The sequence below is a fragment of the Macaca nemestrina genome, chromosome 1 (assembly GCF_043159975.1).
Source record: "Macaca nemestrina isolate mMacNem1 chromosome 1, mMacNem.hap1, whole genome shotgun sequence".
In the NCBI taxonomy this organism is placed as follows: Eukaryota; Metazoa; Chordata; class Mammalia; order Primates; family Cercopithecidae; genus Macaca; species Macaca nemestrina.
In genome coordinates this window covers 187042640-187057067 of record NC_092125.1, presented here as the reverse complement: position 1 = coordinate 187057067, position 14428 = coordinate 187042640, and the positions used below count along the sequence as shown (strand labels likewise).

The 14428-nt window shown below is 49.2% G+C and overlaps 1 protein-coding gene and 1 long non-coding RNA gene across 8 annotated transcripts in view; one reads left to right on the top strand and one right to left on the bottom strand.

The window, feature by feature from the left end:
- Positions 1-1134: 1134 nt before the first annotated feature.
- LOC105494969 (MAPK interacting serine/threonine kinase 1) overlaps positions 1135-14428 on the bottom strand; it is a 46744-nt gene continuing 33450 nt past the window's right edge. For 6 of the 7 annotated variants that reach the window (XM_011764065.2, XM_071093619.1, XM_011764068.2 and 3 more), the window contains 6 exons: positions 11364-11419; positions 7942-8037; positions 5886-6080; positions 4722-4886; positions 3496-3539; positions 1135-2045 (listed from right to left, as the gene is read on the bottom strand). In XM_011764065.2, coding sequence (XP_011762367.1) covers positions 1820-2045; positions 3496-3539; positions 4722-4886; positions 5886-6080; positions 7942-8037; positions 11364-11419 — 782 coding nt within the window. In that variant the 3' untranslated portion in view covers positions 1135-1819. The remainder of the gene's footprint in view (positions 2046-3495; positions 3540-4721; positions 4887-5885; positions 6081-7941; positions 8038-11363; positions 11420-14428) is intronic. The other variant, XM_071093614.1, reaches the window with a different exon arrangement.
- LOC139362424 (uncharacterized) lies at positions 4317-12482 on the top strand. Its single transcript, XR_011621320.1, has 3 exons — positions 4317-4469; positions 6769-6833; positions 12362-12482. It is a non-coding gene; the product is annotated as an uncharacterized lncRNA (long non-coding RNA).

The following is a 14428-nucleotide window of genomic DNA, read 5'->3' as shown; positions in this document are numbered from 1 at the left end:
CCCTCCCGAGGGAAAGCAGCTGTCACCAGCACCTAGGCCACCGCCCAGACTCTCAGACCTCCCTTGCCACCTCCTTGGGAACTTATAAAGGTCCTTTCCACCTCAGTCCTCTCCTGTCCAGCTCTGAGGATCGCCTGGGACAATGGACAACAAGGTCCTTTGCATGATGTACATGAGGGCTGTGGATGGGAGACGCCATTTTTCTTTGTTGCATAGTCCTGGGTACATGACACCCCCTTGATAAAGGCTTAGTAATGCTTTAGACAGAGGGGAAATCTGTTTCCTGCTTATGGGCTGCTGGGCACAGAGGACATCTATCAAAGTACATTCTGAAGTCTCCTGTGTCATGGTCGCTAACACCACCTCTACCACTTGATGGGGAGCTCCTAGAAAGCAGAGGCTGTTTCTTACTCATTTCTGGGTCCTGGCACAGAAGAAGCAATTGATAAATGTTTGATGAATTTCATTTCCTCACCTAGGAAAAAAAAAAAAAAGCAATTTCTCCTTCACCTTGTTTTTTGGGTCCAATGTGGTTTTTATTCAGGGGTCCTGGTAAGAGATACCTTCTCCCCACCTGGCTGGACTTAGCCCCACTTTAGAAGGCCAGTCTCCTTCTCAGGTCTGCAGGTAAAAAAAGGACCCCCAAATAGGCCACAGCTAGAATTTCAGTTTTATTAAAATAAGCACAATGTATAAAAGCACCATGGTGTTGTATAAACGTCTGCCTGACAAATGCAAATCTATTTTCTTTATGTAACTCAACAGTTCAGCTTATCTGAATGGCTGTACCTTCACGAACTCGGGCAGCAGGCACTGCGTCGCTCAAACAGGGCAGTGAGGCTTCACCCCAGTGTGGCTTCACCTCAGGCACAGAGCTCCATCTAACTGCCCAGATCTGTGCCACCCACACAAGACCTGAGGACACAGCAGCAGACACCGACGCTGTCTCTAAGCTTGTCATAGGAACAGCTTAAAATCAGTTAGAATAGGGCACTGCTGATTAAAACCCAAATGCATGGACATTCCAGAAAGAGCAAGCCGTTACACTCTGGGAAGTTCATGGGCTTGCAGTGGGAGATTAAGGTCCCATCTTTGCTGGAACAGCATGGTTAAAAAAAAACCAAACTTTTTAAAAAAAAAAAAAACAAAATACAACTGACTTTAGCAGCAATCACAATCAAAGGGGATGATAAATGAGGGACACATTTCAGTCACGGCAAAGAAAGATTATGTGCTTCTCCGCGCTGCAGACCGGAAGACTGATCTGATTTCCTGAATGAGGAAGGCTCCTTGCCCTTCCCTGAATTGAGGGGATGGCTTTGCTCAGCCAAGGGAGAAGACGGGCAAAGAGGACATCCGGAGGACAGAGGAAGGTGGAAGGACCGCCAGAGGAGGGTGACAGAGCTGAGAGGGAAGAGGCACGTGTCGGCAGCCTCTGTCAACTGATGCTTCTTGCCTCTCCCTGCAGGCTGCAGCCGCAGCCGCCGCCGCCGCTACAGCGGTGAGAGCAGGCCGGATCCCAGATCTGCAGGCGGTGAGCAGGTGGAGCCCAGCGAAGAGCTGTTCCTGCTGCAGGCAATTATGCAAAGTGACAAGTGATTGCTTTCCTTTCAAAGACAACCCCTTTGGAAAAAGCTTTTTCCTCTAGGACCCTAGGGAAATGGGGGTTGGTGGGAACTTTAGGGCCTTCTAGATGAAAAAGCCTGAGTGAAGCCACAGAGCAGACGCTGTCACCTGCTCAGCAGACTTTAGCCACACAGGTTTCCAGGGGGACAACGCCTGGCCAGGCCTAGGGTCTATAAGGTGTGACTGGAGCATTTCAGAGTGCTGTGGGCGGGCTCCTGTCTTCACCACGGCCTGCCTGGGCCTGGGCCCGCCTCCGGGCCAGGCGTGACTTGCAGGGAGGGGAAAGCTTCATGGAGCAGAGGCCATCGGCCAGTGCCTCTGGCTCCTCCGCTAGTTCATTCTCTTCGTGCTGAGATAGCTGGCGGTTAAGGGCGATGGCCTCAGCTGCGAAGAGCGTCAGGTCCATTGTGCTGCTGTTCCTGCAAGGCCGGGGCAAAGCGCAGAAAAGAGGATCAGGACTCTGGGGTCAGCCAGGCCAGCTCCGGGACACTCCCACTCGCTGCTGTGGCGCTGCACTCCCACCAGATTTCCCAGAGCCGGGACGGGCTGCTCTCTCCAAAGTAGTTCTTGCCTAGGTTTGGAATCTGGCTTGACTGAGGGATTGTAATTTGAGCCCCAAGTACCATCCCTGGACTTGATGGTAAGGGCAAGCTCCCCCTTCTCCTCAGGGCACCCTCCTCTGAGCTCCCACAACGCTACATACAGGTCTACCAGGGGCAGAGACCGGGCACATTAAACGCACCCGTCCCTCCCTCGCCTGGCCCGGGTGGGGAAAAAGCTCCCCCAGCAAGGCCTGCGCTGCTTATGTCACGTCCCCAGCACCTAGCTCAGAACTAGCAGGGACAGGCACTTCGGGTTTGCAGAATAAATCTTCTAAGGTGGATCTGAGGTTTGGCACCTAAAGGCATCTGGAGGCTGCTCTAGAGAGTCAGGTAGGAACTCAAATTGGGCAATAGCAACTGGGTCACACGAATTGAGATTACGGAGGTGTACGACTTCCTTGTGTAGCTCCTAAAAGCTGGCCATGAGGCTGGTGCCAAAACGGTTTCCCACACTGCTTAGCCCTGGCTCTTTGGGAACAGGGCAATCCAGCTGTGAAAGGGCTCCAGAGTCAAACAGCCCAGGGCTGCTGTGTGGCCTTAGGCAAGTTAACTTGATTGCCACTCCTCACCTCTCTCATCCAGAACACCTCTCTTAAATTCATCGTGAAGATTATGGATATAATTGTATCCAGCCCTTAGCACCACGTCTGACATGTGGTAAGGACTTATTATTTTTTTGAGACGGATTCTTGCTCTGTCACCCAGGCTGGAGTGCAGTGGCGCGATCGCGGCTCACTGCAACCTCCGCCTCCTGGGTTCAAGCGATTCTCCTGCCTCAGCCTCCCAAGTAGGTGGCATTACAGGCACCTGCCACCATGCCTGGCCATGGTAAGGCCTTAATCCTAGTGGCCACTATTATCACCGTCCGTCTAGTACTGTACGTGCCCCTCACTCTTGCTCCTTTCACCACATGCAAGGGCAGAGGGAAGCCGCATGTGAATAACCCATGGGTAAGGTCTGTCTTTGGGCTGTAAGTTACATTTCAATGGGAAAAACAGATTTTTTTTTTTTTTTTTTTTCTGCCAACAGTGCTAGGAGGGGCCTTTAAGGTGCTGGAGGGCAGAGGAAGCAATCTAGGTGAAGGCAGGGAAGGGTGAGAGATAGATCCAGAGTAGAGGAGAAGAGAGTGAGGAGGGGAAATGGGCAGGGAGCCCCTTTGGAGAAGGCTACTTGAGCCTAGAGATGGGCTCCCCGGGCCCCACCTCCACCCCCATGGTGGCGGAGAGCTTGAGGAAGAGCAGGGCATGGGGGTGGTCAGAGCATTTACCTCTGGAGGACTTGCGGCGTGGGGAGTCCCTTTTCTGGAGCTTGCTAGAATGGGAAGGACAGATGTGTAGGTAAAGCACTGCTCCCTCCTTCCAAGAGCTGCCCCGCCCAAGCCAGCAGTGGGGAGGTGACTCTAGGCTGCTGGCCTGGCACAGGGACTCGGCTCTGCTTGCTTGCAGGGTCAGGCCTTCCAAGCAGAGCAAGGAAGGTACAATCTGCAGGCGCAGCCCCCACACAGCTGCTTCTGCATGGAAAGCCCCTCTTTCCCTTTGCCTGGCAAAGTCCTAACCATCCCCCAGGACCCAGCTCAAGGGTCACTTCACCTGTGACACACATTTCCCCTTCCCTGCCACCTTCCTGCCTCAGTCTCAGGCTTGGGGTGGGGAGTGGGGTCCTGCTCCCTTTGTGCCCCTAGCACTGTTTAGAAGCCTTTATCACGCTGTAACTTATCCCCTTGTCTATTCTCTCCACTAGAGCGTCGACACAGGGACTGGGTCTCACTTGTCCCTCTGGCATGTGGTAGGTGCTCACTTATGGGTCTGGGAATGAGCCACTTAGACACTCCAACTGGGTCCCCGACTGTAACACAGGCTGCCAATGCTTGCCTCCTTCCACTGGTAGGGTCGCTGAGGCTGGCCAGGGCCTGGCACACCAAGGAGACCAGTAAGTCATGGGAGCATCTGGCAGACCCCTTGGAGGGCAGAGGTCAGGTATTGTGAGTAGCCAAGGAGGATTCTAAAAAATGTTTTCTAGTGAAAACATGAATTCTAAGCTTAGGGAAAAAATACCATCACTTGCCTTTCAGGCCAGCTGTACCCAGACTCCCAGACCATGAGGAGAACCTATGTGCCCCAACTCGGCCACACACCAATCAGCGCAGCGAGGCCTTGCTCGCTTCTGGGTGCTCTCAGCTAACGATGCTTCTATATAAGGGGAGGATGCTACAGACTTCAAATGACAACAGGATGCTTGCAGGTAACAAATCCCCAGAGGACTCTGTTGGGGCTCAGTCTGTGGCCAAGGTTAGAGCCAAGTCTACGGCCTATAAGGGGCTCAGTCTGGGGTAACAGGAGGAGTTGATTCGCTCTACACACACAGGGACAGATGCTGTCCGCTTCAGCTGTGCCAGCCACAAGGCTGGTGCTCAGCACTCGCTGGCCTGACAGCTTCCTTGTGGCCATGCCACAGCCTGGAACGGTGGAAAACACCCCTCCCAGAGTCACTCACCCCCTGCACCCATGGGTGCTGCAGAACTTGGGCGGCGCTAAGTCTCTGCTTCGCATCTCGCACTAGGAGCTTGGAGATGAGGTCTTTGGCCTCACTGGAGATGTGTGCCCAGTCCTTGTCAGGAAACTCATACTTGCCTTCCTGGATGCTTTCAAACAGCTTGTTCTAGGTACAAAAGATTCCTCCTGAGGCCACACTGCCAGGGATGGGCAGGATGTGCCTGTCATTGTTTTGATCAACCAGCTTCAGTTGAGCTCAGCTGTAGCTGCAGCTCATGGCTTGGGGATGCCACAGACTGGGGCCTCTTCCCAGACTCACCCCGCACTATCCCCTAGATGAGCAAACTATACAGAATGCCCTTGGCAGGCCAGGATGGCTATACCCTTGGTGGGCTGGACGGGTGATGAGTGGAGATCGCCCACAAAACAAAGCCCAAATTCCTTGGCTCTTCCTAGAGGACTCTCTGTGAACCTCTCAGGCCTCATCTCCCACTACCACCAACCTACTACTCCACTTTTCCTTCCTAGACACTCCAGCTATTTCATGTGTCCACGTCTGTGCCTGTGCTGTTCCTTCTACTTGTGATTCTTGTCCCTCTTCCCCAGGGCAGGATGCACCCTTTAAGAGTCAGTTCAGGGCCGGGCGTGGTGGCTCACGCCTGTAATGCCAGCACTTTGGGAGGCCGAGGCAGGCGGATCACAAGGTCAGGAGATTGAGACCATCCAGGCTAACACAGCGAAACCCTGTCTCTACCGAAAATACCAAAAATTAGCCAGATGTGGTGGCGGACACCTGTAGTCCCAGCTACTCAGGAGGCTGAGACAGGAGAATCACTTGAACCCAGGAGGCAGAGGTTGCAGTGAGTCAAGATCGTGCCATTGCACCCCAGCCTGGGCGACAGAGTGAGACTCTGTCTCAGAGAAAAAAAAAAAAAGAGTCAGTTCAGGCATGATCTTCTCTAACAATCCTGCCCTGAGCTCCCAGCTGGGCAGAGTGTCTGATTATCTCTATTTTACCTCGTGGCCACCCTGACAAGACGGGGAGAGGGCACTATGAGCCCCCATCCTGATCAGGAACGCTCTCCCAGCCCAGTCCTGCTTGGCATCCCCCAACCACACTGACCCCAAGGAGGGTCTACGCAGTGCTTCCTGGGGCCACACTCACCTGGCACACCCTGCAGACCTCGCCCCGATCCCAGCCACAGTCGGCCCCGCAGTGGCCCACGAAGGGTGGGTAGCCGCTCAGCATGATGTAGAGGACCACACCCAGGCTCCACAGGTCGCAGCGCTTGTCGTAGAACGTGGCCTGGTCCGTGAAGACCTCCACCACCTCAGGGGCCATGTATTCTGCTGAGCCACACTGTGGGGGCCAGGGTTGGGGGAGAGGGAGATGGCAGAGAACAGAGAGGCTTAGTTACAGCAGAGGGGATGGCAGAGAGCAGACTGTGATGGGACTGGAGCAGGAGGCTGGAAGGACGGGAGACAGAGCAGGAAGTCATCAGGAAGGCCAGCCAGTGAGCCGCCTGATGCCACCAAGGCACCTGCAGACTGAGCCCCATCATTCCCCAGTATCCAGAGGAGCAGTTCAGGTCACCTTATCCTTCCAGCTCCTCCTCCAGTAGGCAAAGACCCTTGGCCAAGAAGTTCCAGGAATCTCTCCCTGCCTCAGCTTCCTATAAACAGATATGTCATGTACAGGTACTTAAATGCACCAAGAATATGGCTCTGGGAGGGAGATCCAGTTCCACACAGCATGATTTCTTAAAGTGAATCCTGTCAAGCTCCCCTGCTAGCTCAGAGCAGGAAGTGTAAGAATTTAGAATTAAGAGACCATCAAAGCTAGAAAAGCTCTTAGAACAAATCCAACCTTCCCACCCCTCCCATTTATAGATGGCAAAGGTGAGGCCGAGAACAGGACAGGGATTTGTATGAGCACATCAATGGCACACCTAGGACCAGAATCCAATATTCCTTTCTCTCACCCTTGTGTAGAAAACGGCTGATAGGAATCAAACACATTCTTTTTGCTCCACTCTTCACTATTTCAGGCTCACCAAGAAAGAACCACCTCCCCGCTCCACATACCCTGCAAAACTAATTCGACTGAAAGACGGTAAGTGTTCTCAAGAAAGAGTATTTTCTTTGTTATTGGCATTTAGTGTTAATGACTTTGAAAACAAGGTAGCCCGGTGTGTTAGAAACTAATAAAGATTCCTGATAATGTTGTTTAGAATAAGATACAACACAGGCATATTAAGGGCATGTCTTAAAAGGGTTATTAGGAAAATTTACTTGTGAAGCATACAAATCTCAAAAGAATCAGAATTATACTCTATTAGTTGTACAAGAGATGTCTTGGGAAGAAGTAGCTCCAAGCAGCACCATCTGGTCATGAAATGTGAAATCAGAGAAGCAAACAGGCTAACTTGGCCAAGCGATCCCACGTGCACATAGACTGAGACCTCACAGTTCCCACCACAGAGAGACTATCCTGTCCAGTCAGGGAGGACTGCTCCCCATCCCCCATCACAAGGGGGCTGCGCTGTGCCTTCAGCAGTGGGAATGGGGCTTACAGAACTACCAAATGCTCATAGGCAAAAGGGCTGGCCTGGGAGTAGGGTCTGTCTTCTCCTGGGTCAGGAGTCAGGGTTCAGCCTGTGCTTTTTTTTTTTGAGACGGAGTTTCGCTCTTGTTGCCCAGGCTGGAGTGCAATGGTGCGATCTCGGCTCACCGCAACCTCTGCCCCTCGGGTTCAAGCGATTCTCCTGCCTCAGCTGCCCAAGTAGCTGGGATTATAGGTATACACCACCACGCCTGGCTAATTTTGCATTTTTAGTAGAAACGGAGTTTCTCCATGTTGGTCAGGCTGGTCTCAAACTCCCGACCTCAGGTGATCCGCCCACCTCAGCCTCCCAAAGTGCTAGGATTACAGGCATGAGCCACTGCAAATGGCCAGCCTGTGCTTATAGATATAATTTGTCTCTTCATCAGCAGAGAGGGCTCGCCCCAAACTAACAGTCCAAGTGTCAGTTTCATTAGCAACTAAGGGGTCAGGGGAGGCTTGAGAGCCACGAACACAGAGCAGTAAGCAAAATGACCACTCAGGCAGCAGGAAGATAGGTCCAGTTGGTTTGCCATCCTTAACCCTCTGTTCTGGACCTCCCAGCTCTGGGTCAGGGAAACACTCCAAATACTTAGGAGCCCAGAGGAAGCATACATACTGGCGTGGTCAGCTCCGGTGTGGTTATGGGGGTGCAGGAGTTGTTCAGTTTCACCCCACTGCCCAAGTCAAAGTCACAGATTTTCACTGGAGACACCTGAAAAGGAAAACAGAAGCCAGCGTCACAGACATAAGAAACTACAGGGCAAGAGGAGCCAGGCATGGCCGTATGGGTGCATGGCTGAGTGGCTGTCACGCCGCAGCTGGTTTTATTAGGTCATGTTTGCTCTCCGGAGGTTAACAAGAAGTCCTCTGAGGATTTCTTCCCAAGTGTCTTATTCCCTGTGCTCTCTTATTTCCCAACTAAGGGAAAAATGGGTGGACTATTTGGTGTCGGATTATTGTGAACTCAGACCAAAGTAAGAATGGAACTCTTGCTGGCAAACAATGGTACAGGTTGCAGCACAGCAGCTAGGGAAGTTACTATGTACTCCTGAGAGACAGACTTCTTGCAGCCCATTCAGTGGAGTGCAAAGGAGCTTGCAGTAAAACCCCTGACCGCCTCAGGTGGCTTAGGGTGACCAACTTGTCTGGGGTGGCTTGCTTGGGACTTATCAGTTTAAACACAGAAAGTCCCATGTTCCAGGAAACCCCTCAAACCTGGGAAAACTGGGATGGTTGGTCACTGTAGGTGGCATCAACACAGTAACCAAGTCCACCAGAACTGGATGCTGCGCCTGAGACCACAGACAGGTGCCTCATCTCTGGAGCCAACCAGGAGGGCAGTTTGGGTGCACACATGAGAATGGATGAGAATGGCCTACATGGTGTGTAAGCAGCACAGCGAGTGAACTAAATGCTTGTTCTCTGAGACCCATGTCCTCGCCGGGAAGCCTGGGCAAGTCCCTCAACTTCTTTCTCTCCTTCCTTCCTCCCTCCCCTGTTCTCTATTTTTCTTCTTTTCTTTTTCATTTAGCCTCTTTCTCATTAGTGGTAAAATATAAAGCATAAAATATGAGATTTTAGCCATTTTTAAGTAGACAGTTTAGTGGCATTAACTACGTACATTCACACGGTTGTGCAACCATCACCACGATCTGTTGCTAAAACTTTTCCATCACTCCAAACAGAAACTCTATTCGCATTAAGCCATAACTCCCATTCTTTCTTCCCCTAGCCCTGGGTAACTTCCAATCTGACTTTATTAATTAATAAAGACTTTCTGTCTTTATTAATTTGCCAATTCAAGATATTTCATATAAGTAGATTTACACAATATTTGTCCTTTTATGTTTGGCTTATTTCACTTAGCATAATGTTTTTGAGGTTCATTCATGTATCAAAACCTCATTCCATTTTATGGCTGACTAGTATTCCATTGAATGTATGTCCCACATTTTGTTTATCTGTTTAGCTGCTGATGACCACTTGAGTTGTTTCTACCTTTTGGCTGTTGTGAATAATACTGTAATGAATACTGGTATACAAGTATCTGTTTTCAATTGTTTTGGGTAATAATACCTAGGAGTGGAATTGCTGGGTCATATGGTAATTCTGTGTTTAGCCTTTGAGGAACCGCCAAAACTTTTCCACAGAAGTTGCACCATTATATAATCTCACCAGCAATGTATAAGGGTTACAATTTTTCCATATCCTCAACAACACTTACTATTTTCCATTTTTTAAATTACAGCCTACCTAGTAGTATGTGGTGGTATCTCATTGTGGTTTTGACTTGCATTTCCCTAATGACTAAGGATGTTGAGGATCTTTTCATGTACTTGTTGGACATTTGTGTACCTTATTTGGAGAAATGTCTGTTTAAGTCCCGTGTCCATTTCTAAATGGTTTTTCTAATTGGTTTGTCTTTTTGTTGTAGCGTTTTAGGAATCCTTTATATATTTTGGATATTAAACCTCGACCAGATATATGATCTGCAAATATTTTCTTGCATTCTGTAGATTGTCTTTTCACTTTCTTGATAGATAATGTCCTTTGAAACTTAACCTCTCTTTTTCTTAAGAGACAGGGCTCTCACTATATCACCCAGGCTGGCCTCAAACTCCAGGCTCAAGCAATTCTCCTACCTCAGCCTCCTGAGTAGCTGCGACTACAGGCATGCAACCACTGTGACCAGCTAATTTTTTAATTTTTTGTGGAGATGGGGTCTCGCTTTGTTGCCCAGGTTCTTAAGCTCCTGGCCTCAAGTGATACTCCCGCCTCAGCCTTCCAAAGTGTTGGGATTACAGGCGTGAGCCACTGCCTGGCCCCAATTATTCCTCTCTTTCTCCTTCCCCCCTTTTGCCTTTCCTTTCCTCACTTTCTTGTTTTGAGGCAGGTCTCTGCTGTACAGGCTGGAGTGCAGTGGTGTGATCATGGCTCACTGGCTATACATGTTTCCTAAGTTTCAGTTTCCTTGTCCATAAAATGAAGGTAATAATAGTAACTACCTCATGATATTTTATAAACACTAAATAAATATAAGTGCCTGGCACAATGTAAACACTCAAGAAGTGTTCACTGTAATTATCAGTAGTAATCATAATAATAAATTATAAAGTTCTATGACAGAACCAATGATAGGAAGTCACAAGATCTTATTTGAGCGAATCCATTATTATTCCCCATAAAAGAGTTGTGAGTAGCAGACTGACTCATTCATTCAAGGCCACCTCTTATTTATGAGCCATGGCTTCATCCAGACCACAATATATATGCTCTTGAATACACACATATATATACACGCAGAGCTGTGAACATGGGCCCCAGCACCACCAGGGCCTAAATCTCTCCTAATAAACACAGCATTTGTCAAATTCATACACTTCCGTTTACTTAAAGAGATCTGCTTCATATAAGATTAAGTTGTTTGGCTGGGCATGTTGGCTCACATTTGTAATCCCAGTACTCTGGAAAGCCGAGGCAGGTGGACTGCTTGAGCTCAGGAGTTTGAGACCAGCCTGGTCAACATGGCGAAACCCCCGTCTCTACTAAAAATACAAAAATTAGCCAGGTGTGGTGGCACATGCCTGTTGTCTCAGCTACTTGGGAGGCAGAGGCGGGAGGACCACTTGAGCTTGGGAAGTCGAGGCTGCAGTGAGCTGTGATCATGCTGCTGCATTCCAGCCTGGGTGACAAAGTGAGACCCCATCTCAAAACAAAACAAAACAAAACAAAGGTCTTCACGACTTACATCAACTGAATAAAAGTAGGTGCATTGGACTAGAAAATATTAATTTTGTGTAGGTCTCATATATTTTCCAAACTCTCAGGCTTACATCAATCACACTGATGATCAAGAGCGAAGAAAGGATGAGGATGGGCAGAAACATCACACAGCAAGTGTAACATTCTCACATGTCCAAGATTATCAGTTCAAGTTGGTGCCTGAGGCCAACGGAACTGCTAACAATCCATCCTGAAAGCAAGGATGGCTTCCTCGGTAGGTATAAACTATAACATTCCAAACCAGGCCCAAAGTACCTTTTCTGGAGATTCACACAATATATTTTCTGGTTTCAGATCACGATGAGCAATGCCTGACATGACAAAGAGCAAAAAAATGGTTAACATATGCACATAATTATCCAACATTCCACACACAATTAATTTTTTCCAAATGCTGTTGTTCGCAGATTAATTCCCAATTATGGTACATTAAAAAATCAACGAGCTGCAGGAGGCAGAAGTAACCAGAGACACAAACCAAAAGCACAGTTGATTCTGCAGGTTCTTTTGAAGAGGTTTAGAAGTCTGGCAGGGATAAGAAGGGCTAAATGAATCCCAGCCAGCCTACCCCTCAGCACCACAGTGACCACCAAGAAGAAGGCCTAATGCAGAGCAGAGAGCTCTGCAAACGGCAATGCTTGGAACAGCAATGCAGAAATAATTAGTGCCTTGTTTAAGAGCATCTCAGGGGCTTAACTGCTCTACCTCATTTCTTCTTGTGTGGCCGATTAAAAAAAAAAAATTCCTTCAGTGCGAGTCTCTGAATGTTCAGAGGAGCAAGTATTAGTTACCAAATCTCCCAAAGCGACCGATTCCCTTCTCACCTGCTTTGCATGTCCAAGGCAGCCCTGCCAGCAGCACAGCAAAGACTGCTTTGCCCCTAGGATGCTGTTATTTTTGTTTTTTAAAATAGAGATGGGGTCTCGCTATAGCCCAGGCTGTTCTTGAAATCCTGGCCTCAAGCAGTCCTCCTGCCTTGGCCTCCCTAAGCATGGGGATTACAGGTGTGAGCCGCCACGCTGGGCCCACCGGGGTTGCTGTTTTTAAGAGAAAACCCCTGCACTTTGGCCAGGACTCCTGAAGGAGACTGGAGATAGCAGCTTAGTCCATGAGGGGTTAACCTGCTGACCTGGCCAAGAAGGCACCTGGGGGAGAGCCCTCTTCCAACCACAGAAAGGGACAAAGAACTAACTCAGGGCCATGGTGTTTTGGTGGAGGACACAGAAACACCCCTTTCCTCTTTCCTTCCACAGCACATGCAGCACAGAGACAGGGCTGGAAGGCTCAGCAAGAGTCAGAGCTACAGCTTGGAAGTACTGGAAAGCGGCAGCGGATTCTCGGGGTGATGGGAAAAGCAAAATCTACTTCACTAAAACTCCCTCAGTGATCAACTTTTTCAGCAGTCCTCCAGTTCCCGACTAGAAGGCAAAGGCCTGGCCCAGGCCATGGGAGGCACTTCACTAAAGAAGAAAAAACCTGAGCTCCAGCAAGCTCAGTAACTTCATCAGTCACCTAATTGAACAAGAACCCAGAGCAACTCAGTCCAGGCTGCACAAATTGAGTAGCACTGCTCTGCAGCTCGCCGTACTAAAAGTGAAAGATATTTTCCATTACAGCAAGTGCTCCCACAGAAGGATCACGAGCCGCACATGGAGCCTTACTCTCCAAATAGGCGCCCATGGCCCAGTCGTCCCTCAGCCTGAGAACTCAGAGAGCCAGGCTGTAATAATGGGGCTGCCGTGTGAGCACAGCAGTCATCGAGCTGCTCCGGTCCATTTCCCAGAGGTTGAGCTGCAATGTGTCCAGTATTTAAAAGTATGGAACTTGTTTCAGGGCTGACCCATTCTTGCCCAATTCATCTTCCCCGTGTGAAGTTATTTAGCAAACAGCCAAGTTCAGCTGGAAATCGTTTTTCATCCCCTCCAACTTCGAGTCACATGGGCAGCTGGCCAGCTACATGTTAACAAGCGCCTCAGAACTCCAAAGACACCACCGGCCTCTGTTCCCTTCAGTGCATTCTTGTAAATAAATAAATAAATAAATAAATAATAAAACCTGCCTTTACCACCCCCTCCAAGGGGTGGATCTTGTAAAAAGCATGACCCAGTTTTGCCGTCTACAGAGGCAGCTTGGGGAGCAGCTGTAAATCTTTGTCAGGCAGGTGGCACCTCTATGCAGCCCAGCTTTCAGAAACAGAGCTGCTGCTATTCATCATGCTGCGGAAGGCACACACACCCCCTTCCAGTTTTCATCCTAGGTGCAAGTCAGGGCCCCAACATGGGCGCTGTTGGTATGCAGACCTCCTTCAGCCACTGGAGGAGGGAGGTGGGCTCCGCGAACCTGAACCTCCTGGACACACGCCACACTCGTCTGCACCGGATTGTGGGCACCAGGTGGAACGTGTGAGTAGCATGCCTCCCACTGGTCCCGGGCACCCACAACCAATGTGGCTGGCCAACATCCACAACAGAGAGGGGGCAGACCTAAGTCACAAGTTATTCACTTCACTCCCACCCCCACCAGGCAGAATGCTTTAACGGAATATTAGGAATAAAAATGCTTTCTTCCTGGTGGGGGGGTGAGGATGGAGGAAATAAATCATATTCATTGAAGAACTACGACATACCAGGAACTATACTCCATCTATGCTGCACATATACAATACAAACACAAGGTACACATTTTTCATCTATAAAAGGCTTAGAATAGTGCCTAGCACATACCAAGTGCTATACAGTGTTAACTACAGTCTATGATGCTATTATCTCAAATTCTCACCATAGGGTAGGCATTATTACTGATAGAACACATAGCTAGAAGACACGTGAAACCAGAATTCATTTTTTCCAGGGTACTGCTGTTAGGCAAATTTAAAAAAAAAGTATGGAATAGTCAAACGGATTTATGGAAATGTAAAAACAATGTGTGGAAAGATTTAAATCACTACAAAAGTTCCTAAATAATCAGTCATAGGAAAGGGACTGTAACCTGAAGTGTAAATCAAATCTAGTAACCTGTGAGTTACCAATGTGCTCTTCAACAGATACCTCAAATGTACATGTTAATAGAAAAGTATAAGATAGGCACCGTGACTCACACCTGTAATCCCAGCAATTTGGGAGGTTGAGGCAGGAGGACTGCTTGAGCCCAGGAGTTTGAGACCAGCCTGGGCAACATAGGGAAACTCCATCTCTACAAAAAAATACAAAAATTAGCTGGTCGTGGTGGCACACACCTGTAGTCCCAGCTACTTGGGAGGCTGAGGTGGGAGGATTACTGGAGCCCAGGGAGGCTGGGGCTGCAGTGAGCCCTGATGGCGC